General features: G+C 46.6%; 1 protein-coding gene and 1 long non-coding RNA gene across 4 annotated transcripts; one reads left to right on the forward strand and one right to left on the reverse strand.

Moving 5' to 3' along the window:
- Window positions 1-372: 372 nt before the first annotated feature.
- On the reverse strand, window positions 373-26,885 carry LOC308637155 (carboxylesterase 1D-like). Of its 3 annotated transcripts, none has more exons than XM_081273364.1 (14): window positions 26,775-26,885; window positions 24,600-24,807; window positions 21,940-22,084; window positions 19,026-19,159; window positions 16,820-16,973; window positions 14,937-15,041; window positions 14,157-14,261; window positions 11,655-11,693; window positions 7,914-8,054; window positions 6,818-6,898; window positions 6,431-6,578; window positions 2,405-2,536; window positions 1,237-1,309; window positions 373-958 (listed from the first exon to the last, which is right to left on the reverse strand). In XM_081273364.1, exons 1-14 carry the CDS (start codon window positions 26,824-26,826, stop codon window positions 787-789), a joined length of 1,689 nt encoding a protein of 562 aa, XP_081129490.1. In that variant the 5' UTR covers window positions 26,827-26,885; the 3' UTR covers window positions 373-786. The 3 variants fall into 3 exon arrangements, with proteins under 3 accessions (XP_081129490.1, XP_081129491.1, XP_081129492.1); XM_081273365.1 differs by having other exon boundaries at window positions 24,600-24,804; window positions 26,775-26,866; XM_081273366.1 differs by lacking the exon at window positions 26,775-26,885 and adding an exon at window positions 25,125-25,204.
- LOC308637157 lies at window positions 18,068-19,122 on the forward strand. The gene is made up of 3 exons (XR_014019572.1): window positions 18,068-18,171; window positions 18,298-18,536; window positions 18,990-19,122. It is a non-coding gene; the product is annotated as an uncharacterized lncRNA (long non-coding RNA).

Genomic DNA, 26,885 nt, shown 5'->3' on the forward strand with positions numbered 1-26,885 from the left:
CCATACAGAACTTCTCATTCCTAGTTATGCCCCAAAGTCCAGTTCCTTTGCTCAGCTGAGATATTATCTCTAAATTCAATACAACAATCAACATACGGGCTCCTTGCATCAGTCAGGCCCCAGAATTGGCCTGTTAATCTTTTCTGACCCTTTTGGCAGACTGGCCATTCTGCTCCACTTGTGAGGCTGACATGAAACACCATACTAAAAAAAGACCCCTTACCTATGAATGTGGTCAACCTGAGGGAAAATTCATAGCTTTTCTCCCTAATGGTTGTAGGACTTAGGATATAGAAGGAGGGTGGTCTGAGCAGAACTTCATGTCTACACCCCTAGAGAAAGACCTTCCAGTCTGGTTTTACAAGCTGCCCCCTGTCTTCCTCATGAGCACCCAAGAGACATACTTGGAGATGAGTCTATGTGAGTTTGAGCTCCCCCGTGGGTCTGTGGCTCCCGGGAATCTTATATTCCCATATTAGACCACATTTGGCCTTTAGCACTGTACTAAACTCTCGATAGTGATTCTTCTCATATGTATGATGACATCTATCTGGGAGAATGGACTCAGCTATAGTTCAAGACACAGACTCTGATTTGGTCTCCAAATGAACATTCATTCTGCAAATCAAAGCCACAAGTACAAAAATTTCCCCTCCTGGACTGTCCCCACCTACACCACACAATTCTCCAGCTTCCACAAAAGATGTCTCCTTGGTCTACAAACACCTCCTGGAGAACACCCCTGTGGGGCGCCTCTGGTCTCCTAAGGCTGGCTCGGCCTCCCATTCACAATTCCACGTGTTCTCTCTGAGGAGGCTTCTTGGCTCTGAGCTTAGTCCACAAAGCCATCTCCTTCTCTTTCAGCCCCTGGGCTGCCTGGGTGTTGGCTCCAATCTTCAGGTACCCTTCCTTCTGGTCATACTCTGGCCAATGGGGCAGCCCCTCCCCATTTGGGTTCCTAGAAATAAAATCAAACAGAAATTGCACAGAGCTTCTAGTGGTCCCAACAGTATTCTGAGAGTTGCCTGGAGCTTCTGCCAAGAGGCACATGCACCTCCAGAGACAGGGAGCTCTCCATCTCCTGGAGCAGCATGTGCACTAACTGTCACCATGTTGTGGTCACAGGGTCAGGGGTCTGGTCAGTCAAACTTTAGAAGCCCCTCTTTCCCAACAGGTAGGCCCCACCACTGGCCACGCCAGCCACCCACCCTGCTACCTCTTTGCCACCAGCCTCACCCATGGCGAGCAAAGTTGGCCCAGAATTTCATCACCATCCTGCTGAGGTTGGTCTCCTCTTCTGAGGTGCCCCCTGTTGGGGCAGAAGGAAAAAAATGCTTTGCTACTCAAAGAGGGCTGTGTGGGCCAGCAGCACCACCTGGGAGTTTGTAGGACAGGCAGCTTCTAAGAAGAGGGGAGGGAAAGGGAAGGTATTAGGGAATGAGATTAAACGAATGATGTTATGTGTACACACAGATATGGCTAATAAATCCCACCATTATGTATGATTATAATGAGAAAAAAGAAAGGAAGGGAAGGAGGGGCCGGACTCTTGGCCCTAACTCTGTGCCTCCTAGACAATGTGCATTTCAGGAAGACCCTGTCCTTTGGTGTGCACTTTCAGCTTGAGAACAGCTGGTCTAGTAATTGGCCACGGCATGCAGTCCACCAGGACGCTGATTGCCTTTGTCTTCTGTGCCTACCTGCCGCTCATTCCCCACTCAGGCTCCAAAGGCCACATAAGTAGCTTCCTCTACTTTGAGGGATTGCTGGCTCTTGGGTTTTTGAAACACAGCCACATTTTCACGGAGTCTGAGGAAGATCAGACTGCAATGACACTAAGGAGCTACCCAACTGGGAGGCACCCAGAGGTGCAGGTGTGCCCTGAACGGTCATAAAGTGGCTCAAAAGTCATGTGCAACTGCTGAGAGTTCATTAATTTAAGACACTTATGGAAAGTTTTGAAAAAGTATATTATCAAACATAGATGGTAATATGCAAATTTAGATATATTAGAAGACTGACTGACAAGACACATAATGACACTGGATTCAAGTTGAGCACAATTGTGACCTTAGTTCCCTCCCCCCACATCCTAATATACTTCTTTGAATGAAAAATCAAGAGCGGCATTCTTGACCTGGAACAGTGCCCTGCAGGTGGCCCACCACTTCTCCTATTGATATCACAGTTCAGGATTCTGAGAGTGACTCTGGCTCAGGGCACATGGATGTGCCTCCTCCTTGCACAGTAGAGAGGCTGGGAACTGCTCCATGTAGCTCAGGCCCATTACACTGAGTCAGAAGCTAAGCCTGGGACAGCAGGAGAACTTGCTCAAGGCCACCAAAGCAAGACTGGAACCCAGACCTCCTGACTGCAAGCTGACAGCCAAGCACAGAGCTGTTACCTTTTAAAATTGGGGCCCCAAAGACTGAGTAGATTTCATCCCCATGGTCTCCTATCACCGTCTTGGGTCTCATGTCTGATACGAAGCTCGGGTGATACTGAAACTCATACATGTAGGTGGTGGCTCCAGCATCTGAGAAGACATGGATTGTGCACAGTTCACATCACCAGCTGGATGGTCTCAAGGTCTCTGGCTGTGCAGGAAGTCCCTGGCTATCGGCATGGGAGAGAGACAGTTTGGGGAAAGCACAGTCACGTGCCTCAAAGCTGGTTGAGGAGGAAATGGGACTTGGGCCAGATATTTCTGTATGCTTTGAAGTCTTTCTATTTTTACTTTGCTTTTCTACTAAAGAATTTGGTTTGTTGTTTTATATAATGTGAGTATGTAATACTGGTGATTCTGCAATCTGTATTTGGGGTAAAAATGGGAGTTCAAAACCCAATTGAGTCTAATGCATGAAAGATGATATATCATGAGCTCTGTAATGTTTTGAACAATCAATAAAAAAATAAAAATTAAAAAAAAGAAAGCCTGGGATACCAAAGCTCATGTTTACACCTGTGTGTAATCTTACCCTTCATAATGAGAAGAATAATCTATACCTGCGGTGTTCCTATGATCATTAAACAAGACATTTTAAATAAAAATATTTGCAAAACATAAAAAAAAAGAAGTACACAATGTACCAACTAAAGACGCTGGGTGTGTTCATTGAAAATACACTAGAGCTCATTCATTTCAAGCATAACCTACAACCTGGTAGGTGTCTTCTATTCAACCCAGTTTTGAGCATTTCCAGGGCTGTTCTCACCCATTCAGACAAGAGTGAAGCAAATCCAAGCTGCTTGTCTAAAAATGAGGATATTTAAATGAACATATATGTAGAGATGGAACAATCTGTTTCTTGTATCTCAGGAATACTGCATCCAAGAAAGTCATCTTTCAGAAATGAGGAAGAAATAACAACTTTCCCAGACAAAAGCTTATGAAATCAATTACCTCTGGACACACCCTATAGGTTTTGTGAAAGAGAGGTCTTTAATCTGAAACAAAGACACTAATAAAATAAAACATGTTAAAGTACAAAAGTCAATGATATAAATAAAACTATAACTGAAAGAAATTATCATGACAAATTCAAACACAAAATTCATACATGAATTCTGATATCAAAAATATGATGCATGGGGATATAATACAAAATTGTTATATGTGACTAAAGTTATTAATAGGCTGGTATAAGTGTAAAACTTTGTAAGTATACTTTATGGTAACAATACAGGAAAAATTTTTAATAGAAACACAAAACAAAAATAGAAAGAATTCAAAGCAAACATGACAGAAACCCATCAAAACAAAAAGGAAGACATAAAGAGTGGAAGAATAAAGAAGGTATTTTAAAAACAAGCAGAAAACAACTGTTAAAATGGCATCAGTAAATACCTGGCTATTAGTAATTGTCTTGAATATAAATGGATTAAATCCTCCAACAGAAAGGACAGTGACCAGATTAGAAAACAAGAGCCACGTATATATGTTTCCCACAGGAGACTCATCTTGTTTTTAAAGATGTCTGTAGTATGAAGGTGAAGGGATGGAAATAGATATTGTACACAAATGAAAACCAAGAGAACAGAGGCAGCTCTCATTATATCAGAAAACAGAATTTAAATTAAAAAACTATAAAAGAGACATCCTACTAGGAGAGGCAGATATGAAACAGTCTGTTCAATGATGACATGATCTTATGGGTAGAAAACCCCACAGATTTTCCTGCAAGATGGTTAGAACTAGCAAACATATATGGTAGAATTGCAGGATACAAATCAACATGCAAAATTCTCTATACACTCACACTGAACTGGCCAAAAAAAAAGAAATCAAGAAAACAACCCATGGATAGTAGTTATAACAAGGTAAAACCCATGAAAATAAATTTAACTGAAGTGTTGTTTCCAGGACACTAAAATCTATAAGACACTGATGAAAGAAATTGAAGATGACACAAACGCAGAAAAAGATACCCAATGATCACAGTTTGGAAGAAGTAATATTGTCAAAATATCCATGCTAATCAAAGTGATCTACTGGTTCAGTGAAATCACCATCAAAATTCCAACATCATTCTTCAGAGAGATAGGGAAAAATTGTAAAATTCACATAAAACAAACAAAAAACTGGATCAACATAATCATGATTGGAAAGAAAAAAAGCTGGAGATGTAACCCCCTTCTTCTTCAAAGTACACTGAAAGCTGTGGTAGTTAAAATAACACACTATTGGAAGAAAAGAATCAACACATCCATCAATGAACACACTAGAGAGCCCAGATGTGAACCAGGCATGTGAAGTCAACTGATTTTTGACAAAGATGCTAAGAATACAAAATGGGAAAAGACAGTCTCTTGGATAAAGAATATTAAGAAACTGGATTTTTGACCTGAAGAAATAGGAAATTGAAACTCATATCACACCATAAACAAAAATTACTAAAGAAAATGGATGAAAGACTTAGAAGTAACATGAGAATTCAAAGACTGATTGACAGAAGAAAACCGAGGAAAAACCATGTGACACTAGTCTGGGCAATGACTCTGGATTTGATTCCCAAAGTGGGGACAACACAAGTGAAAACTGACAAATGAGATTTCATCGAACTGTACAGCTCCTTCAAGCAAGGAAAACAAGGAACAGTGTGCAAAAACAACCTGCAAACCGAGAGAAAAGGTTTACAAGCCATAATGCATTAAAGAGTTAAATATAAGCTCTGCAGGTCTTTGGACAACAGCAACAAAACAAAACAGCCAATTTAAAAGTGGGTAGGGGCCCTGCATAAACGTTTCTAAAAAGAAGACATATAAATGACAACAGGTAGATGAGAACTTGCTCAATGTCACTAATCACTGGGGAAACACACTATAGCTACAATGAGGTATCACCCACCCCAGTCCAAATGATTTTTATTAAAAAGAATGGAAAAGGAAAAAGGGTGACCTGGCACCGTGGGGGCACATGTGTAATCCCAACAGCTCAGGAAGCTGAGGCAGGAGGATTGTAAGTTCAAAGCCATCCTTGGCAACTGAGCAAGATCCTGTCTCGAAACAAAATGGGCTCAATTCCAGGTACCAAAATAAAAGGGGAAAATATTAACAAAAATGAAAAGAAAAGGGAACACTTTAATACAGTTGGTACAGATGTCAAACAAGATTGGAGTTGTTGAAAAACTAAAAACAGAATCACCATGTAATCCAGCAACCCCACTTCTGAGTATCTACCCAAAAGATTTGAAAGCAGTTTGTTGGAGAGATCTCTTCAACCCCATGTTCACTGTAGAACTACTCACAAGAGCCAAATCATGAAATTACCAATGTACATTAACAGATGAAAAGATAAAGAAAATGTAGTAGAGAAACACATGGAAAACTATTTAGTCTTTAAAAAGAAAATAACGATACCATTTGAGATTACCTGTTGAAATGGGGTCCAATATGCTGAGGGAGATAAGGCTCAGAAAGATAAGTACCACATGTGACAACTTATAGCTCAAATAAAATGGTGGTAACAGGCGAGAGATGAGGAGGAAAGGAGAGTGATGGTAAGAGTACAAAATACCAGTTGTGGAAATGTTGGTCTTCTCTTTTGATGTTGTTCTACTGGACAGTGTGGTAAACACAGTTGATAATAGAGTGTTTTGCACTGAATAGTTACTGAAAGAAAATGTCAAGTGTTCTCCCTGCAAAAAATTCCAAGTATTTCAGGAGATGGGTCTGTTAACCAGTTTGATGGAATTATTGAACAGTGTATTCATAAATCATAACCACACTGCACTCCATAAGTTTATGCAAATATTGTTTGTCAATTTGTGATTTTACAAAGTTCTATGAATGTGTTCCCTCTCCTTCTCTGTCTCCCCTCACTGAACATCTTATTGTACTGTATGTGCTCACCCTCCACTTTCTTTGCCCATAGGTGACTGGATATTGGGAGGTGGCAGTGTCCCTCTCCTATGCAACCTCTGTGACTTACCTCTGTGACCACGGGCCACAGTCACAGATGGGATACAAAATATCACATCTCCAACCAACTCCAGGTAGAGGTCTTTGATTTTGACAGGGTCGTCTGTCCCTCTTAAATTCCTCTCAGTGGCCATTTGAGTCAGTTCGTCTTGGACCTCCTAAAATGCATCAAGAAAGAGATCCCCCACCTGGAGAGCCACGCAGAAGGCTCCTTGCATGTGAACCTCCTGGGCCCTGTGCAAATCCCTCCTGGGGTGGCGGGGAGGGAAAGGCAGACAGATGGGGATGGAACACAGGTGTCAGGTTTTCTTCTGCCATTGAGTTGGTCTGGGACTCAGGGCAAGGCCAGCTGTTCTTTGTTTCTCAATCAATTCCCATAACTCTTTCGACTCCTTACCAGAAGAGAGCCAGTCTTCTGCAGGAGTGATGTGGCCGTCTTCTGGTCCAGCTTGCCTTCAGAGATGGGAAATCCCATCATCTATTAAAAAAGGGGTTAAGCATTTCTGAATCATCAGGAATTAACAAGAAGAACCAAGCAAGCCAATGCCTGTGAAGGTTCTCTTGGGGTCTTGATGTGCAGGTGCATTCATTAGTTTGAAAAAATATCAAGTAAATGGACTTGTATTCAGAAACTCAAGGCATACAAAAGGGATGACTTGAACATATAAACACCAGGCTAGGGGGCACCATGGTCATCCGGGCAGTGAGGGAAATTGAATCCAGGGTAGTGCTAAAGCAGAGAGCTCAGAACAAGAGAGCACAGGCCATTACCCCACACTCTCCAATGTCTTGGGGAAGTCGAAATCCATCACGATGAATTTTTTCCTTTGGCATAACCTCTGATCCTTCTGAAGTGAGAACTGCAGAACTCCCACCCTGTGAAGATCCTGTTCAACCTCTGCACTCTAACCAACTTTTGCCCGGCTTTTTTAGCCTAAAGCCATGGACGAGGATGTCCCTAGGACCTCTTGAAGCACCTACATGAGAAATCTCAATGCTTTCCAGTCAAAATTGGATCTTCTCCAGCCCAAACCTGGCTTTTTGGAGCCAATGTAACTAACGTATAAGCAACTTCCTCTGACTCTTTCCAGAGAAGTGCCTTGGAGCACCCATGGGAACCCCTAGGACCTGTGAGTCCAAGCCCAAGGAAGAAGTTGCTGTGCCCAGATCTAGCTCTCCTGCTTCTTTTCTCTAGACCTCATCTGTCTGCACTATTATGGTTTCTGCAGTCCCTCCCATCCTGAACATGTCAGTATTGGTTATTAGGAAGACAATCAATGAGTGCTTGGGGAGAAGGGTTCGCAGGTACCAGTCAAGAGAGCTGTACCATCCCAGAAAGATTTACAAAGAAATGTCCAGTGTCCACTCAGACCAGTGGTGAAGTTTCCCAGACTCAGAGTGGGCCTTGGAGAAAAGAGACATTCTGGGTCCAGACGTCAGAGAGAAGATGGGGGAGGAGGAGGAGTCTGTGTAAGAGGTCTGTACATTCTCACCGTGGGCAAAATCCAGCCAAACTCTTGCTTGTTGATTCCCACAATATAGGGGACAGTGTTGAACGTCTTATCAGCCAGAATCTCCTCTGGTGTCTTGGGCAGCACGACACCATCTATTACAGTGGGTATCATGGGAGTGCTCTGGGGAAAGAGAGCAGAGCAGTCAACAGGCCAGCACTACAGACTTCCATGACTCTGGGCAGGGCCACAAAACTCAGAAGGAAGCTAAGTCTGTCACACAGTGAGGAGAGAATTTTAACCAGGAAGCTAGGGATGGCAATGTGATGGAGGTCGGGGAATGGGAAATATATCATCCAAATAATATATTACATATAAATAATAATAATAACCATCTCAATTTTAAACGCACACACAGGCACTCAATTCTCACTGTCGTAGTCGTGTTTGTCAGATCGCAGTGAGTGCTGAATTAGCAAATAGCTGGGCTATTGGTCCAAAGGGAAGTCCAGAATCAAGGCCCTGTGAGACTCTCGTCTCCATGTGGGTTGGTCTTTAGACATGTCATATGATATAGATCTCTTACAAAGAATTCGTTACAAGTATCCGTTTATAATAAAACACCAGCTGGGACTCACTCAACATTTTCTCAACCTTGGGTAACATCACTGCAGATTTCTACAGCTCCTGCCTTACAACACTGCTGTCCACTCTGCTTTTTAAACATGGAGCTGCTCCTCCATCTTTCCCATGGTTGTGTATCCACAAAGATGTTGCATGACAGCTTTCCAGGCTGTCCTCACTTACAGACAGGCAAATCTCCACTTCTTCTTTGGATGGACTGTATCTTGATTCATTAATATTGAATTCATGGCCAAGAGCACCGTACACACCCTGAACAAAGCTTACTATCACATGTATTTTCTCTTCAAGGCATGTTTAGGGACACTAGACAGCACTTCTTCACTATGCCTTAGAGTCGTTATAAACAGAGAAATCACCAACAAAAGCAAATACTGCAAAAGAAGCAGTGCTATATAGACCACAAGAAGGATACTTGTTAGCAAGAGAGATGAAGCAAGACACTGAGTATTTCCTTGTGTGACCTCAGAGGGGAATATGGACCTCACAGAAACTCAATTCCTTGCTGCTTTGCATTTAATGTTTCAAATGACCACAAATGCATCAAGGTATCCCTGGTGCATACAAAAATGTGTTAGCAAAGAAGTGAATTCACAAATACTAAAACTGTAACTGAGGAGTATCTATTGCATCTGTATTTAAACTTGAGCTCTTTTAGACAAACGATTAGTTTTGAGGAGGTATCGAGCTCATCACTTGAGGTGCCTACATTGAGACTTGACTCCCTATTTGGGGGAGTAATAGATCAAGACAAGGGCCAGAACTGCTCCTATGAGCTGACAGTAGAGGGCTTGGTTTGGGTGCCTTAGCAAGGCTGTGAGGCTCTGAGAGGCCTACCCAGGGGCCAGCAGGAGGAGCAGCTCCTCTGAAGGAAGAGTCTGCAGGGCACCTGGATCAGGTGTTTGGCATCTGCATGGGCTTTTGTTATGAAAGCTCTTGGCAGTAGAAATAGCATAAGCAAGGGACAGAGGTGAGCAGGACTATTTCCAGCAATGTCACAGAGGCCTGGGCTTGAAGGAGGGCCTTAGAGTAGGAACAAGAGAGAGGCTCAGAGGATAGAGCACACTTTCTGCACAATCCCTGGCACTCAGATATGAAGAACTAATTCAATGGGGCTGCTGAGGCCCATGTGTTGAGGCTTAATCTGCAGCATGTGGTAGTAGTGGAAGGGTGGAGAACTGAAGATATGGGGCCTAGTGGGAGTTCTTCAGGTCACTGGGCACCCGCCCTCATCATATAGAAATTCCCAATTCTCCGCCTCTCCCACTCCCTCCCTCCTTCTCTCTGTCCATCTCTCTCTACTCCCAGACTCCCAGATAGGAGGTGAGCGGTTTTGCTCTTCTCCCAGTCCTGGGGTGATGTGCTGCCATAGGCCCAAAGCAACGGGTTCACAGAATCATGGAATAAATCCTCCAGAAATGTTAGCTCAATTGACCTTCTCCTCTTTATAACTTGATCACCTCAAATATCTATTATAGTACCAGAAAGCTGATAATACAGGAAGCAAGGGTTTTGTCCTCTCAACAAGAAATGGCTTCCAAGAAGAAAGTGACAGTTCTAACTGTGTTCATCCAGGTGAGTCTGGGGTACCCTAAGGTATGAGAATGGGGAAAGGAAAGGGGAGGGTAAGAGTAATAATCCTGGAGACAGCCCTCGGGAGGGCCGGAGTGGGGCAGCACCCGCAGGGAGAAGACCGGCATCAAGAAGCTGAGAAGGAGAATAACTGCCACTGTCCACCCCGTGGACGCTGGAGGTTGCCTGTCAGGACTGCAGTGCAGGGGTCAAGGACTCAGGGCTTCCTTCTCCTCTTCTTCCTTTACTCCTCACACACCATATATCACCAAGTTCTGTCATCTTTTCCTTCAGAAAGGTCTGGATGGCAGATTTCTTGCCCCTCCACTGGTCTGAGCTACAAGGATCCCTTGCTGTGCAGCTACAGAGCACTGAGCTCCCAGAGCTGTCCCTGCCCCTGCCCTGCCCCTTCCCCTACTGGCTATTGCAGTCACCTTTGTGAAACCTCAGATCATGTCCACACTCTGTTCAATGCCCTCTGAGCACCTCCCATATCCCACAGAATCACAGTCCAAGTCCTCCCAGTGACCACCCCACCCCCACCTCAGGACACCCCAGCCTCCACCCTGCATCCCCATTCAGCCTCCACTCCACACAGGGCCTCCTGCATCAGGGTCTTTGCCTTTGCTGTTCCCTCTGCCAGAAACCCTCCTCCTCCAGTCCTCTTGACAGCTCGCTTCCTTCCCCCCCAGAGATCCACCCCAAGGTCACTGCCCATCAGGCCACCCCTTGATCCTAATGCTTACATTTGAACCATTGGCTGACTTGGTCCCCATTTCCCAATATCTTTTTCTCTCTTGACTCTGACCATCAGCCAGCACGATACATGGTTTCTTTACTTTTCTATTACAATCTCCCTCCATCAGAAGGCAGGGAATCTTGTCCGAGTCACTGCCGTATCCCTGTTGCTAAACCATCTCCTACAACAGAGTAAGTGCTTCTTAACACTTTAATGAATGTCTGAGTAGATAGATCTCATTTCATCCTCATAAGATCAAGAAACGTCAGAGGATCCCCAGGGAGGGAGCAGAGGACAGGATTGCAAGATGGCACTATGCTAAGGTCTCCAGACCCTGGCAACTGTGGAGAGGTGGGAGAGGAAGAGGAAGCAGATGGGAGGATACTTTTGGAGTTTCCTGGATCCTAGGAGGAGGGTGGTGTCCTAAGGCCTGAGATCCCAGGCTCCCCTTCTGCACAGCTAATTTGCCCTGTGGCCTCCTAGAACATCTGTCCTCCTTAATGAAGGATTCTGAGCCCCTAATCCATTTATCTAGCCCCCTGAGGGTGTTCTAGAGCACACTTATCCCACAGGGAATGTAAATGAGAAGAGGGTAGCTCACCCTGGGAGATATATAATTTGTGACTGGGAGCACCGCACTGAGAGCCATGGCAGTGAGTTCCAATACTGCCTCCTGACCTCTAAGCTATGGTACCCTGGCTAGTTACTTCTGCTCTCTGGGCCTCAGCAATATGAGTCCACAAAGGAGACTCCATTCATCCATAGCATAACAGAGATTAAATGTATTAATAAGATTTGAAACCTGTAATTAAGAAACCAACGGTCCTTACCTCTCTGGGGTCTCCAAGCATATCCAGAGTAAAAAAATTCTGTGAAGACAAAGGCAGAGGATGTGAGTGAGAAGCTTCCTGGTATAAAAGCTGATCCTTTGAGCTGTTCCCCAGAGCTACCAGGTTCTCCCAATGGGAGGCAGAGGACCCTACACAGACCCCACTGGGTATGAGCCCAGAGTAGAGTCGTAGGGTGGAGGAGGGGCAGGCAGCAGCCAGGGAAGGAGACCTGGGGACCAGAGTCAGGCTCCCTGGAGCTGCGGGGAGGACCTCTGCTCTTGCTGCCTGTCTCGTCATCCTTCCCCTACTTCTTCTTACTGGCATCGAACCCGTTTTCCTCTGGAGGGAACATACACATTGGTCCCTGGGCATTGGTGTGGATGAGGCAGCTCCTGGGGAAATGGCGCTGCAGGTGGGATGCCCCAGAGGGAGATGGCATTTCTCTCCCGCTGCTTCCCTCTACCCCGCTTCCTCTCCATGTCTTCAGGCATCTCTATGTGACCTGAGGTGTTCCAAGTCCCTGAACATACAGATGAGTACAAGGATGGGTACAAACCAGTGTCACTCCAACAGAGTTTACCCCAAACCTATTGCTGAAGCTTTTGAGATAGACAGTTTCTAAGCAGATAGGACATGTATCTAGAGTGCTATTATCTTTAACCTCCCCAGGGGACAAATCTACTTCAGAGAGAAGCCAACAAAGAAGACTGTCAAGCAGAGGGATAGAGACAGGCACATTCTTCAACACTATTTTAACAGCACCTGGATCCAGCCATGCCCTAAGCCATCTGCTCATGAACTCCTCACTTACCTGGAGATTCCATTATAAGAGGTATTCTCCTTTATGTTCAAGCCACCTTGGAAAGAGTTTTCTCATTGCATGTTAGAAAACTATGATTTAAGCAAGCTCTTTGAAGCACATTCCAACAGATGCTTTACTTTGCTATGTGTTTAGACTGCAGTGATTGAAATGTTACACCATACCTTACTTCCTGCCCTACATGTAGAGGGACCACTGGGGTTCCTCCATTCTGGGTTGTAGCCCCACAAGCCAGGGGTGGTGTATGTGAGTGTGTGTGTGTGTATGTGTGTGTGTGTGTGTGTGTGTGTGTGTGTGTGTACTGGGCCAGTAGTTAATCATGTAAAAAATTCCACAAAAATTCAAAAGATCTCAGAAATATGTCCTGGGATTCCAAGATTTTAGGTCTCTTGGTTTCCCCAAGGTCACCATCTATTTCCATATAACCTTGCTCCTTTTTGCCACATAGAGGATAGCTAAAGTATTTGCTTCTTTCCAGGTATCACAAAACAGCTGTGTCTTAATTCTTTGAAAACTTTAATCACCTTATTTAAGTCAGTAAACCAATCTACAACTTCCAAGGCCATACTGAACTCAATCCATGGACATACAGAGCACTATGCTAGCAGTCTGCCCTGTGGGCCCAGATGTATTGTCTGGTGTTCAAGGTCAAGATAGACCAGGGGCTCAACTGACCCCAAGCATACAGTCAGACCTTCCCCTCCTTAGGAAGTAGCTCCCTTATCCCTGCATGTTCTTTCCTCTGGATGTTTGTCCTACTAAGTTCCCTGTGGTGACAGACTGTCTTGACAATCTATCAATCCTTAAATGTCACTTTCCCTAAGAAGCACTCTTAATGGATATAATGACTGTGTCTCCTCTCTATCCTCCCACTACACAAAATCACTAAGTATATTGCTGCATTTCTCCTTGTATTGTCCCTTTTGAGCAGGGACAAGGTTCAATTTATGTCTGCATCACCTCTCCTGACATTGCTCTCCCACACACTTAGCATAGAGGGAGAGAGGGAGAGAGGGACAGAAGGAGGAAGTGAGTTGGTTAATGCAAGCACTATTGGGAAGTTGGGTGGACACATGGACAAAAGGTGAAAACTACCAAATAGGTGAAGGGGAGACCATTGCTTTTGGAGGACTGAATAATGGAGTGTGGATTTATGTGGGACCGATGATTCACGGATGATGGACAGATTGAACAAAGAAGAATGAGGGCTGGGTTGTGGCTCAGTGGAGAGCACTTGCCTGGCACCTGTGAGGCACTGGGTTAGATCCTCAGCACCATAAAAATGTAAATAAATAAATACAAATAAAATAAAATTGTAAAAAAACTAAAAAAAGTTTTAAAAAATAGATGTGAAAAGTTAAGGATGGATTCACACTAGATTAGTGAAATAATATCAATATGATTGGAGAGATGACAGATAATTGTTTTGAATACTAAATGAGACAGAGTCTCAGAAAATCTAGAAAACTTGACTGCTACTGTGTTATAATTAAGACAGCTTCTAAATCAACCAAGAAAAATTGTGACTCTTTTCTGAAAACCCCTACAATTAGTGTGGTTGTTGCATTTTAAGTATTTCATAATAAGAGATTAAAAAAAATTCCAACTTGGATCAAGATGAGTGGGAGAGAGAAGCCCAGGGTCAAGCCTACGAGGAAGGGCCATGGGATGGCGGCACCTACCATTTTCAGCGTGGTCTCCAAGAGCTCCTCCTCTGTCTTCTGGCGCAAGCAGTGAACCATGACTGCAGTCGTGGTGGTTTTACACCCAGCGGTAATAGCAACTTTCTGCAGAGATCACAGTCAACAGCAGAGTTCAAGGGCAATGTCTCCATACAGACAAGGTGTTCTATGGCAAGTCAACTTCTGAAGGCAGCAGGGAGCAGCTAAGATCCTCTAGACAAGCTGGAGTGGGTTCTGGGCCCCATAGAGTGTTGCCTCTGTTGCTATCTGGAATTGTGTGATATGAATATATCTTTATATATATGTGTCTCCATTACCTTATCTATGCTAAAATGGGCATAATGTTCTCAAAATTATGTCTGAAGTGAGGTTGTGTGGAGTTGTGGTGAAGAGCATGGAATCCAGAATACCACTCTCTGATTTAATTCCCATCTCCACGGCGTATGAATCATTTGGACTCAGTTTCTCTATCCATAGATAAGCTAATGGTTGCACCTGTCTCATAAGGAGAATTAATACATGTGACCTTCTTAAAAGTGTACCATGTCTCCACACAGTAAAACTTATGCAGAATTGCCAAAGGCCTGCATGAGACGATTTGCACTTTGGAAAGTAGAGAATGTCATTTGAATGTGGGCCCTAAAGGAGCCTCTTCCACCAAGCCATTCACATGCGTGGTATCCTTTGAGCATGAAGACTGAGTTCTATGAGAAAAAAAGCCCCTTGAGGATTCCAGGAAACATGGGAAAGGGCTTGGGAACTGTCCAGGGTGAGACTTACCTCAGCTAGAGGTTTGGCATTCTTAGTGACCAGAAGAGAAGTAAGAGCCACACCACTCTCAGAAATGGCCCTGTGAAAGAGGTTCTTGGCCAGAGGAGATAACACCTGGCAGGGACATGGAGAGGAGGAGGATTATGTTCACAAGCTGAAGATCAGTCACTCACTTGTCTTTCAGCCTCCCTGGGCCCATTCACCCTGAGATTCTGACACCCTGTGGATATGACACTTCCTCACCTATGCTGGCCTGCTTCCCAGCTCCATGTGGGGCCCACCTTTCCTAAGAGAAACTCAATAGGACAAGACCAGATCCCAGAGTTAGGAACAGAACTGGAAGCATGTGACACATGCTCATCGTGATAATCAAAAGTATTGGGAAACCAGCTAGGCAATTCCTAGCCCCAGATTACATTGCAGTATGCAAAATTTATCCTAAGAAAAATGATCACATAAAAACGAGGTGGGACTAGGTGGGGTGGCACACACCTGTAATCCCAGCCGCTCAGGAGGCTGAGGCAGAAGGATTATAAATTCAAAGCCAAACTCAGCAAAAAGCAAGGTGCTAAGCAAGCAACTCAATGAGACTCTGTCTCTAAATAAAATACAAAAAAGGGCTGGGGATGTGGCTCAGTAGTGGAGTGACCCTGAGTTCAATCCCAGTACCTAAAAAAAAAAAAGAGCTGGGGTGTAACTCAATGGCGAGCATGTGCTGCCAAGCCAAGGGCATTGCAAAAAAGAAAGAAGAAAAAGATCCTGGAGGTGCACAGAGATATCTAAAAATATTCACGCTATTAGCATGGTAAAAAAAAAAAAAAAAGCTGAGAGTAATCCAAGATCCAATATTGAGAAATTGACTAAACAATTTTTCATTCTTGCAACAGAATGTTATACAATCATAAAATTAATATTGCATAAGAATGTTTAACGTTAAGGAAATGTTTACGTTATGCTAGTATGCTAAGGGAAATTTTGTGGGGAAAAAATGCAACATGGATACAGAACAGAAAGGGAGGATGGGTAAAGATGATGGATGCATGGACAGACAGACAGAAAAACACAGGTCCGAATGCCCAGTCACTATCCTTGAGGTGTGTGATTGTGGATGATCATTTTTTTCTTCATTTTATTTGTATGTTTCCTTATCCTCTTCCTTTAAAAATGTATAAAGATTTCCCCTGATTATTCAGCTATGAGGATAATACCCAGCTGGAAAACATGTAAACTGCTGACGCTCTGCTCGACCCGGAGGTACAGAGGGGTTTCTCATGCTCCCAGCACCAACCTTATTTCCCTCAGTGTCCTCCAGCCCCATTCCCCTCACTAGCAGGAAATCTCAGGACCCAAGTTACGTCTGTGACCCACATCCATTCCTCAACCTCCCATCCCTGCATCCTCACACCCACCTCCCTCAGTGCAAATTGTCCCAGAGTTTGCTGCCCTCATTGTGGGCATGGACATGTCATCAGGCCACCTTAGAGGAGGGCCCTGTCTGCTCTCGGTGCTCCGGTCCTCTCAACATGGAGATCTGCCTTGGAGCCAAGGATCGTTTATCTAAATGATATCTTTGCCCCTTCTCATTGAATTTATAACCATCCCCGTTTCCCAAGAGAAGTGAGGTGAGCCCTAATGTCAAAATTATAAGGAAAAGGAAATAGAACTAAATCAAATAAAAAAGGAGAAAAGTCACCATTGCAGGCCGAGCAAGAGATGTTGCCGAGCTCTGAGCTTCCTGGAGGCCAAGAGAGTCGGGGTCTTGACTCTCCACCACCTAAAGCCAGGCAGTGAGCAGAGTCTCCCTGAATCCCATCTTGTAAACTAAGGAGGATGTAGCTGAATTTTAGTGGTCTCCAAGAGGCCCAGGGGTGAGCGGGGGCAGGAGCACTTACAAGAACAGAGACACTTTCTCCTCCTGCTGACTCTCCAAAGATGGTCACAGAGCCTGGGTTCCCTCCAAAGTTGGCAATGTTGTCCTGGACCCAGCGCAGAGCAGCCACCTGATCCAGGTGACCCCAGTTCCCTGGGCTGTGCTCATCCCCAGTGCTGCAAGATAACAGGGTGAGGTGGAGATAGAGATGTCATGTCAGGGCTCTCAGGACCAGAGATGAGGAGGGGACTCTGCATCCATGACACAGGTGTCTCTACCTGACTCTCATCTCTGTAGCATTGCTCTGCATGGAGTCTACATTCATTCTTCCAGCAATGATGGGCTGAGTGAGCACCTACTATGTGCCCTACACCAGTCTAAGAGTTACAGCATCCCCAGGAACCAGTCAGGCAAAACCTGACTACACTCAGCTCACAGTCCAGAGCACAGACAAACAGATGAAAAGAGAACACAATGTTCATGAGTGAACGTGATTCGAGGTAATGGCAGGTAATGACAGAGGCAGGGTGGGGCAGTGGGGGGATTGTTCAGATCTCAGCACCAGGGAAGGCCTCTGTGAGCAGTGGCATTGGGTACAGACCGGCATGAAAGGAGCACAGGTCTTGTAAATGTCCAAAGGAGAAATTCCGGGGAGGAGAAGCAGCAGGTGCGAAGGCCCCAGGACCAAGGGCACCAAAGTGTGAGTGTAGCTAGAGTGAGAGGCACTAGAGAGGGCGCTGGGGGCCTTGGAGGGGACTTCTCTGTCAACATCAGTGACCTGGGAGCCCTCAACAGAGGCAGGACGAGACTCACCCTGTTCCTCTTGTGATCTCTGGCCACTGTGGAACAACCACCCTGTCCAAGTCACAGGATTTTGAATATGATCATAACTATAATCCAGCCAGAGACGCAGCCAAAAAGCAAGGTGGGGGGAGGGGCTGGATTCTGAGCATGTTTATAGGAGGAGCCCTGCAGATCCGCTGGCCCATGGAGGTGGGGAGTGAGGACAGAAGAGCCTCCAGGCTGCCCCAGGCCTTCACCCTGACCACCCAGGAGGGGGCAGCTGCACCAGAGGCAGAGGGGCTGTGGGGCAGCAGGAGAGCCTGAGCTGGGGGCGGGGTCTGTCCCTGTGAAGTGGAGGTGCCCTGTGCACAGCCAGGGCAGTAGGAGGAGGCAGCTAAGGTGGCACATGGTTTCCAAGTGCTGCTGGGCTCACTCAGGGAATCAGTGGAGGGAGAGGGAGACCCAGAGGCCTGAGCAAGGGGTGCAGGAGGGGCCAGCCAGCTGGGAGTGGGCGGTGACCCGGGCCCAGGAGAAGGAGGCATTTCAGGTGTGTGAGAGGCACCTGCTTGGCTGCTGCTGAGAGGTCATGTGGTATGTGCTGAGCCCTGTGGTAATGATTGGCCTCTTCCGGACAGCCTGATGGCAAGGCCCTAGAACCATGCCAGCCCAGCATTCACTGAGCTGCATCCGTGGCTCTGCCTTTTCTTCCTTTCCCAGAGCAAAATGTGGCATTGCACCCCGGGGCTGCACGGTGACCGACATCACAGGACTGCGTGTGCCTGAGCATCCCAGGTGAAGGAGGAGGAGCATTTCAGAGACTCTCAACCACGAGGCCCATGCCTCGCAGGGTGATTAGGAGGGTGACAGCTGGGGGAGCCATGCCAGCGAAGGGGACAGCACATGCAAAAGCTTGGAAGCAAGTGGCCAAGTGTGACTGGGAGTGAGAAGGACAAAGGGTGAGTTAGGAAGGCCCTTAGCAGAGCACTTCATGAGCAAGGACATCACCCTTCTGCTTTTGTGGCTTCTATGGTTTGGGTATGGTTTGTCTCCCACATGTGCTGAAGCTTTTGCTCACATTTGTGGCAATATTAAGCAGCTATGGAACCTATACAAGATGAGGTCTGGTGGAAGGTGATCGGGTCATTGGGGTGCCACCCTGAGAGGGGTTAACCTAGAGCTCATGGGATCTGGTTAGTTCAGAGAGAGTGAGTTGTTCCAAAAAGAGCAAGACCACCCCAGGCCCCACTTTCTGGCTCCCCATCTCACTGTGGTGAGTTCTGCATGTATAGTTTCCCTTTATGTCTCTACCATATTGTGATACAGAATAACAGGCCTTCCACAAAGGGAAATCCAATGAAGCCAATCAAAACTGAGAGATAAACCTCTTTTCTTTATATTTACCAATGCAGGGGCTACTGTGCAGAGAGGAGAGTCCAGCGCCTTACCTGAAGAATCCCCAGATGCCCAGGCGGTACTGGATGGTCACCACCACCACGTTTTCAAGGGCAGAGAGGGGCAGTCCATCATAGGTGGATGCCCCGCCCACCACCAGACCACCTCCGTGGATCCACACCATCACCTGGGCAACACAGACACTAATTATAGGAAGCAGAAGTGGAGAAGACCTCAGAGGTCTGTCACCTGCATCTTGACCGTGACTCACAGAGGCCAGTAGCAACATCCACCAGTGTTAACATTGGATATGAGGTGTCCCCCAAAAGCTCACATGTGGGACAATGCAAAAAGGTTCAGAGGAGAAATGACTGGATTGTTGAGAGTCTTACCACAATCAGTAAATTAATCCCTTATGGAATTAGCAGAGTGGTAACTAGAGGGAGGTGGGGTGTGGCTGGAGGAAGTGATTAATTGGGGCCTGGCTATGGGGTATATCTTTTGAATCCTGAGCTGGAGTCTCTCTCTGCTTCAGGATCACCTCTGCCACACACTCCGCCATGATGTTCTGCCTCACCTCCAGCCCTGAGGAATGGAGCTGGCCTTCTCTGGACTAAGACTCTAAAACCGTGAGCCCTCAAATAAACTTTTCCTGCCCTAGAGTTGTGCTGACTGATCCTTTAGTCCCAGCAGCGAAAAAGCTGACTAAAACACCCAGAGTCTATCAAGGTTGCAAAAGGCAGTCTCTCTCCTCCCCAACACCCCCAGCTTAGGGCCCAGGAACCCCCGACTCAGTGCACCCAACATTATGCCAGACCTATGTCCTCCCAAAGCCCTTAAAACTGCAATGTCACCAGAGGAACAGCAATAACCAAGGACACTGTGTTCTCCCCAATGCTCCATGGTCCTCATGCCTGGACAGGTCAACCAGTTGGACATAAGCAAGGGGCAGCTCTTGCACTACTTCAGCTGCACCTGCATTAACTCCAGTGAGGAATAAACTCCCCTGTGCAGGAATGATTTCCTCAGGAATCACAACCCCACCCCCGAGGTGACCCTTCCTATGCACCTGCCTCTGCCTCGCCTGCACATCCAGATGTTACCCACCCCCCTAAGAAACCTCACATCACCAATCCTGGAAGCCTCAGTCACTTGACTAACATTATCCAAAAGCTTGCTGTATGCCAGAGACTGTGATAAAGCCAGAGGGTAAGAGTGGGTATTATAATCTGAAATTCATAGTCCTTGCATTTAAAGAGTTCACATAGATAGCAGGGAATTATTATAATAATATTTGTAATTAAAAAAAGAATCATAACATGAACTAAGTACCAAGTACTGTTTAAGTACTTTGAAATTAACTATCTACAAGGTAAACACTAATATTGTCTCAATTTACAAGAAATGTGAGGATTCACCTGTCCAAAGTTCCACAGCTAATAAGTGTTGAAGCAAGGCTTGACCCAGACTGATTGGCCCCAGAGTCCACGGTCTGAGTTGCCCAACACCCTGCCACCCAGGGCCACAGCCTTAGCACAGTGAGCCAATGCAGGCAAGAATAAGGTCCTACTGTAGCTCTAACTTGAGTTTCAGGAGGGTTCACTCTGCGCACTCAGCCAGCCCGAGATAAAGCCCGACCGCCATCATTAGACACTCACACGGGATTCTTCCCACGAGAGGAAGCAGAGGCTGAGGGAGGTGGAGGACTTGCCCAAGACTCTCAGCCAGGCCAAGGCAGACCCAGGATCCAAACCCAGACCCTGGAGATCTAGACCCTGTGTCCACAGCTGGGGGTCTCCTGCCTCCAGGCTCCCAGAGCCCTGTTTCTCCTGCACCTCTGATCCTGCTGCCCCAGGGAGGGACTGAGTTGGGGTCACCTGAGTGAAGGTGAGTTCAAGGACAGGTCAGCACAGACAGGCTGAAGAGGCCAGGACGTGTGTGCCGCCAGATGGCAAGACCTGGAGGGCAGGGGCTGCTGGGCAAGGCGCCGTGCCCCTGCTCCCAGAGGTCAGCTGGGCAGATGGGTCACTGAGCACACCACAGCAGGATGAGTGGGAAAAGTGTGTGACTGAGGGACCCTGTCCCACTGCCTTGTGTCTAACAAGCACATGCAGGACCAACTTCAAAAAGTCCCTAGTTCAAACCTCCTCCCCAACTCTTGGGAACCGTGCCAGAGTGCTCCTGGGGGACTAGCTGGGAGCTGACCCCTCTTTATTCCAGTTCAGGTATGACGTCTTTCCCAGCAGATCCCTCACCCCTGGCCTGCTCCTGGCAGCCGGCCCACCTCTGGCTCTTCCTTCTTGGAAAACGCTGACTCACTGGGCATCGGCCTGAGCCAGCGGCAGTTAGTGAGGAAAATGATCTCCCATAAGACCTCAGATGCTTGGCCTGAGCAAGGACAGCGCTTCTGAGGTCGTCCCAGCCCGGCTCCTGCCCACCCACACCTCTGTCAAGGGACAGTGACAGTGTTCAGGAGACAGTGGAAGTGGTCACAGGGTATGTGCTGCAGAAAGGTGACACACGTGCTCCACTTCCTAGCCTGCTCAGGGACATTGGTTTAAAGATGAGAAGACCCAAGCTCTGGTCCTGTCACCCTTCTGTGTGGCCTCCTTTCCCCCATCTGGGTCTCAGTTTGTCTAAAACTCTTTCCAGCTCTAGTAGACTGCTCTGAGATCAGATTCTTAATCTAGAAACCAACAGGAATCGTTCTGGTCCTTCTGTTCCTGTGAGAGAACATGAAAAACCTGAAATGTGCATTCCAGATAGAGCACAATCCCCCCCAGAGGCTGAAGTCCCTAGGGCAAACCCAGGTAAGAGCCACTGTGTTTCCTGTGGTCACGGGAACCTCTGGGTCCTGAGTCACGATGGCCTGTGGTGGCCCTCACCCAAGCTGCCTTCATGGCCTTCAGACCCAGAGATCCCAGACACTGAAACTCCCAAGTCTTGACAAGTGGGGCCCATGCTCACCGGCAGGCTGCTTCTCCTGGTCAAGTCTGCAGGAGTGTAAACGTTCAGGTAAAGGCAATCTTCAGAGAACTGGAGGGGAATGTTCTCTTTCCTGTTGGTCAGGAGATCGGAGACCTTCTGCCCCCGCAACGCATCTTGGGAACACCTGGGAGAGGAGAAAGAAGGAGCTTTGAGGTTCAGGCAGATGGAGGCTGGAGGTCTGGAGCCAGACCTTAAGCTTCTCAGTGGATCTGCTATCACTGGACTTGAGACACTGGAGTGAGTGAGAAGCTCACTGGGAGTTTGGTGAGGACCATGGGACTCTCCCCAGATCATGCAGAATGACAGGGACTTCACCCTTTTTCCTTTCCTGGAGCCTATGGGATGCCCTGGGTCAAGGAAAGGAGGTTGCCCACACACTGGCCTGCCCTGAGAGCTGACATTTCCAGCATTCCCAGGACAAGGTCCCAATAATGTTTGGCCTATAGGATGACTGTGTTCTTCCACCAGGTAACCATGGAAGACTTCAGCAACCAAGATGGAATACATTTATCCTGAAGCAGGCTACGGGTGACATCCTGTGGGACAACCTCAGCATAACCACAGTCTAGTCCTGCTAAAGTCATCTGTGCTGGGTGACCTTAGGTGAATTGCCATCCGCTCTGGGTCCCAATGCACCAGGTGTAAATGAGAGGAGTGCTTTTCCTAAGGGTCTTATAGCCCTGGCACATTAAGATTCTATCGTGAACCTATCTATCCCAGGCAACCACTCTTGGCTGCCCTGAGGAAAGGTCTCCAAGATCCAACTTAGAAAGGAATTGATAACATTGTTGAGTTCTCTCAATGTGCCAGGTCCTGATTTAAATTATTTTCATGCACTAATTGCTTGAAGCTTCAGATCAGCCCCAGGATATAGGAATCTGTTATTATCTCCATTTTACAGATCATAAAACTGTGTCACAGAGAGGTTCCACAACCTGCCCCAGTTCACACAGCCAAGAAGACCCATGCTACATAATATTGGTGTCCCCAAGTATGATCTAAGTAATATGTCTGGATCTCAATAGACACAGAAGACAAGCATTGCTGTCCCCAGTATGTAGAAGACATAACCAAGGCAAACAGGTACCAGGAAGACACAATTATGAAGTGGCAGACTGGAGCCAGAAAGCATGTCTTCCAGTTGTTCTCTCTTAGGAGTTGTTCCCAGATTTCCAAGCACAACAGAAATATGACTCAAAAACTAGAATGCAAATGTTAAAAGCGGGAAAAGGGTTCCACTTCACTAGTATTTAGATAAATGCATTATAAAGACCAAAATGATAGGTATTATTGTTTGATTGTTGTATTACTGTTTTGTTTAACTGATTGCCCAAAACCATTCTTTCAATAACCTCAAGCATTGCTAAGGGTCTGCTGCATGGAGGTTTTCATCCCTTGTTGGCAGGAATATTCACAGAATATTTCTTGAGGGAAATTTAACAAAAAGCACACACTCTTTGACTCACAAATTCCATTTCTTGGAACTTACCCTAAAATATCCATAAACGGGTATCATGATTTAGCTACATGATGTTCCTCAGAGTGTCCATGATGATGTCAAAAACATCAAAACCAACTTAATGAACTCAAGTGAGACATGGAGGAAATCAATTGCATCTCAATACCAAATTCAATGCAGCTATTCAATGCCAGGTTGGGATATTTAAAGGCACAGGACAAAGTTGATGATTCACTGATCCATGAGTAAGGTGGTCATTCCAACTACCCGTATGTACCATCCAATTTCAAGGCAGGAAGGCTGCAACAGGATCTCCAAAGTCAACAGCAGTTCCTCCTGGATCGTGGGACCGCATGTGATTTTCATTGTCTCACCTAGGCTTCTCTGTATCTCCTAACATATTTGCAATATGTATGAATGGCACTTGCAATCAGAAATTTGAAAACTGAATATTAATTATTTAAAGAAAGGACTGGAAAGAAGGCAGCCAAAGTGGGATTCTGGACATTCCAGAAATACCCAATGAGGAAAAGATGAAAGTCGGAAATGACACCTGTAGGTGTCTGAGGGGCTCTAGGGTGATCGTGAGGACATCTGGTATCTTTGGGCTTGTACCCCACTGGCCAGGGTTCCTGGGCCCAACAACCTTTGCTTTGCCTATGACTATATCTAGACACACGTGGGCGGTGAGAACTCACCAGGGTGACCCTCCAATGCACGGAGACACACACCTTCACCCACCCCACTCCCAGCTAACCAAGGTTCAATAAAAAAAAGTTAAGATCACTACTTCTTATCTCTCTCACCTGCTCAACAGCTCTTTCTCCAAAATACTAATCACCAAGCATGTTCTAACACAGCATGACATAATTCATTGTTTACCTTCAGTGTGTTTCGTTATCTCACACACTCTCCCTGCAAGACTGGAAGCTCCATAGAGCCAGGATCTTTCTTTGGCTTACCGATGGATTCTAAGAACCAAGGGCAAGCTGGGCAAAGATTAAATGCTCAAGAACTAGTGTTGAATAAAGGGCTCTAGGTCCCTGAGAGGTCCAGAAGGCCTCAGGGCTCTGCAGTGTTCTAGAAGATTCCAGAAGAAAGCAGAGCCAATCCCAAGATGGCCTCCACCCCCTCCTGCAGCACCGAGGGACAAACCCCCCTGGGACAGGCCACCACTTACATAGGAGGGTAGGAGGTGGTGTTCTTCACAGAGCTCCAGGGCTCTGCCGGCTGTGGTGGAGCAAACCTCAGGGGCCCAAGAGGGGGCTTGGCAAAGGGGACACCCAGGAAGACGGCCACGGGCTGCGCAGATCCTTCCAGGCTGACATACTTCCCCAGGACTTTGCCGTGCACCGTCTCCACCACGGGGGGCGAGGATGGGTGTCCTGCTGGACATAGGGAGCAATGAGGACATTAGAGGGGAAAGGCCAGACCTGGGTTCCAGTGGGGGGTTGGCCACATTCTAGGCATGTGACATTGAATAAGTGACCTAAAATTTTAGGGTCTCACATATTTTTTATGTGAAATAGAGATGAGGAGAATGTCCAGCCTAATGAAAGGGCTGATAGACCAGGTCAATTAGAATTGAGGTATAAATTTGTCCAAAGTCAATGACAAAAGAAGAGCTTCTGGGAGTGAACAGTGCCTTTCGTTTCCCTCTTAGAAGCTTCTAGAAGTAGTATCCCCCTGGTACTGAGCTGCTTACTGGTTAAGAGCATGAACAAGAGGAGGCCCTATTCTCAGGCTGGCTGACCTTGTGGGAAAAAGGAGCCGCACACATTCTGGACTTCATTCTGGGAAGAAATAGGCTGGGTGTCCTAGGCAAGGGTCCAGGGAGGGGCTGCAGGAGGTAGAAGAGGGAGCGAGACCTTCTGATCACAGGGAGGCGGGACTTGCTGAGGAGAGAAGGGAATGAAGGAAGAGAATTAGGGGCTGAAGCAGGAATCAGAGAAAGTTCAGAGGTTCAGAAAATCAGAGACAGGAAAACACGGTGCCTGGCTTAGAGCCCACCAGAGTGGGCTGTGGATACAGCTGGAGCCCAGGTGGAGGGGATGATAACTCCGAAATGAGCAGGTGCATGTCAGGGAGGGCCTTGAATGCCAGGCTAAAGGATTGGGTTTTATTTAGTGGACAAAAAGCAGCAAGAACAATTCTGGAGTAAAGGACACAAACTCTTCTAGAATATTCTGCTAGTTCTTAGCAGAAACAGACCAGCACAAGAACTGGGGAAAAGACATTTCTTGGAGTCTCAGTTTCTCTGTCCATAAAGTGGCACAGGTGTGTGCTGTGGTCCATTTTGCTGAACCCCTGTGTTAACCGTGGATTTATTTTCTGTCTCTAATGCCTTGGCTTCTGAGGTCTTCTGATCTTTGAGGAACTACTGCTCCTTGGGTCCACACCCCAGCCACCTCCTTTATTATGGTCTCATAACCTGGGCCAGTATCCTCCTGCCCAAACCACCCAGAACTAGGAGCCAGAACAAAGTCCACTCAAATAATTCCAACTGGCCAACCCTATGCCAGCTTCCTCTGCCTCTCCCCTTCTGGGCAAAACCGAAACAACCGTTTTGTACCTGTTGGCCTCCTCTCCCTCTGCCTCCTGACTGACCTCAGTAGGTCCCTTTGTGTCTGGTCCACCCCAGTGGTGTCCCCAACCTCTTGGGAACTGGAGTGACAAACTATCTTTTCAACAAAGTCTTCTGGTCTGATAGTACCATATGTCAGGTTTCCTAATAACACACTCCACTTTAGATCAATACCTTTATCCTTTTTCCACCTCCTCTAGACCAGACACCATTCTAAGTGCTTCAAAAAGCACCACCCGCTTCATCCTCACTACAACCTGATAAGGTGGGTACTACTTCATGCCTATTTTAGGGACAGGCAATCCAGGCACAGATAAGTTAAGTATCTGGACTAAGGACACCCAGCTTTGAATTCTGAGCTGGGATTCACTTAGTCGGGTTCCTGAGATGATGCCTTTAATATTCTGCTAAGCCATTCTCCCCCATGGGCCAGATCTGCTCTAATAATCAAGCACGGAAGTGGGAAGGTGACCTCTCTTAGTTCCTCATGAGTGAAGTTTGAGTTTATCTCATTGCCCTCCTGACCCTGACACATGAAGCAGGAGGGCCAGGTGTTTATCGTACCCTGAGTCTTGTTGTGGCCAAGGCTGGCTGAGCTTCACTACTCCAAGTCTGTTTTCAAGTTCAAGTCCAGTTCCAAGTCTAGAGGAAGAGCGAGATTGTGGAACTGGAGCTGCATGCCTTTGCCGTCTAGTTTAATCACCACCCATCTCAGCCCAGGACAAGGATTTCCCCTGTGTCCCCTGGTATTTATATTTCAGAAGGACTCACCCCATGCAGTGCAAGCAGAGAGAGAAGTCAAGACCAAAGTATAGAGCCACATCCTGGAAGGACAGCCGGTCTGGGGTCAGTGAGTCTCTGTGCTGCCCAGAGGCAATGCAC

This window comes from Spermophilus citellus (genome assembly GCF_964194105.1).
Source record: "Spermophilus citellus genome assembly, chromosome: 18".
Classification (NCBI taxonomy): domain Eukaryota; kingdom Metazoa; phylum Chordata; class Mammalia; order Rodentia; family Sciuridae; genus Spermophilus; species Spermophilus citellus.

Excerpts from the sequence above, each read along its gene's own strand:
- LOC308637155 (XM_081273364.1), bottom strand. The coding sequence starts at position 26,826 with ATGTGGCTCTATACTTTGGTCTTGACTTCTCTCTCTGCTTGCACTGCA. Across the intron at positions 22,085-24,599 it reads ACCACCTCCTACCCTCCTAT|GTGTTCCCAAGATGCGTTGC; the intron begins GTAAGTGGTGGC and ends CTCCTCTCCCAG. Across the intron at positions 14,262-14,936 it reads ATGCCAAACCTCTAGCTGAG|AAAGTTGCTATTACCGCTGG; the intron begins GTAAGTCTCACC and ends TGATCTCTGCAG.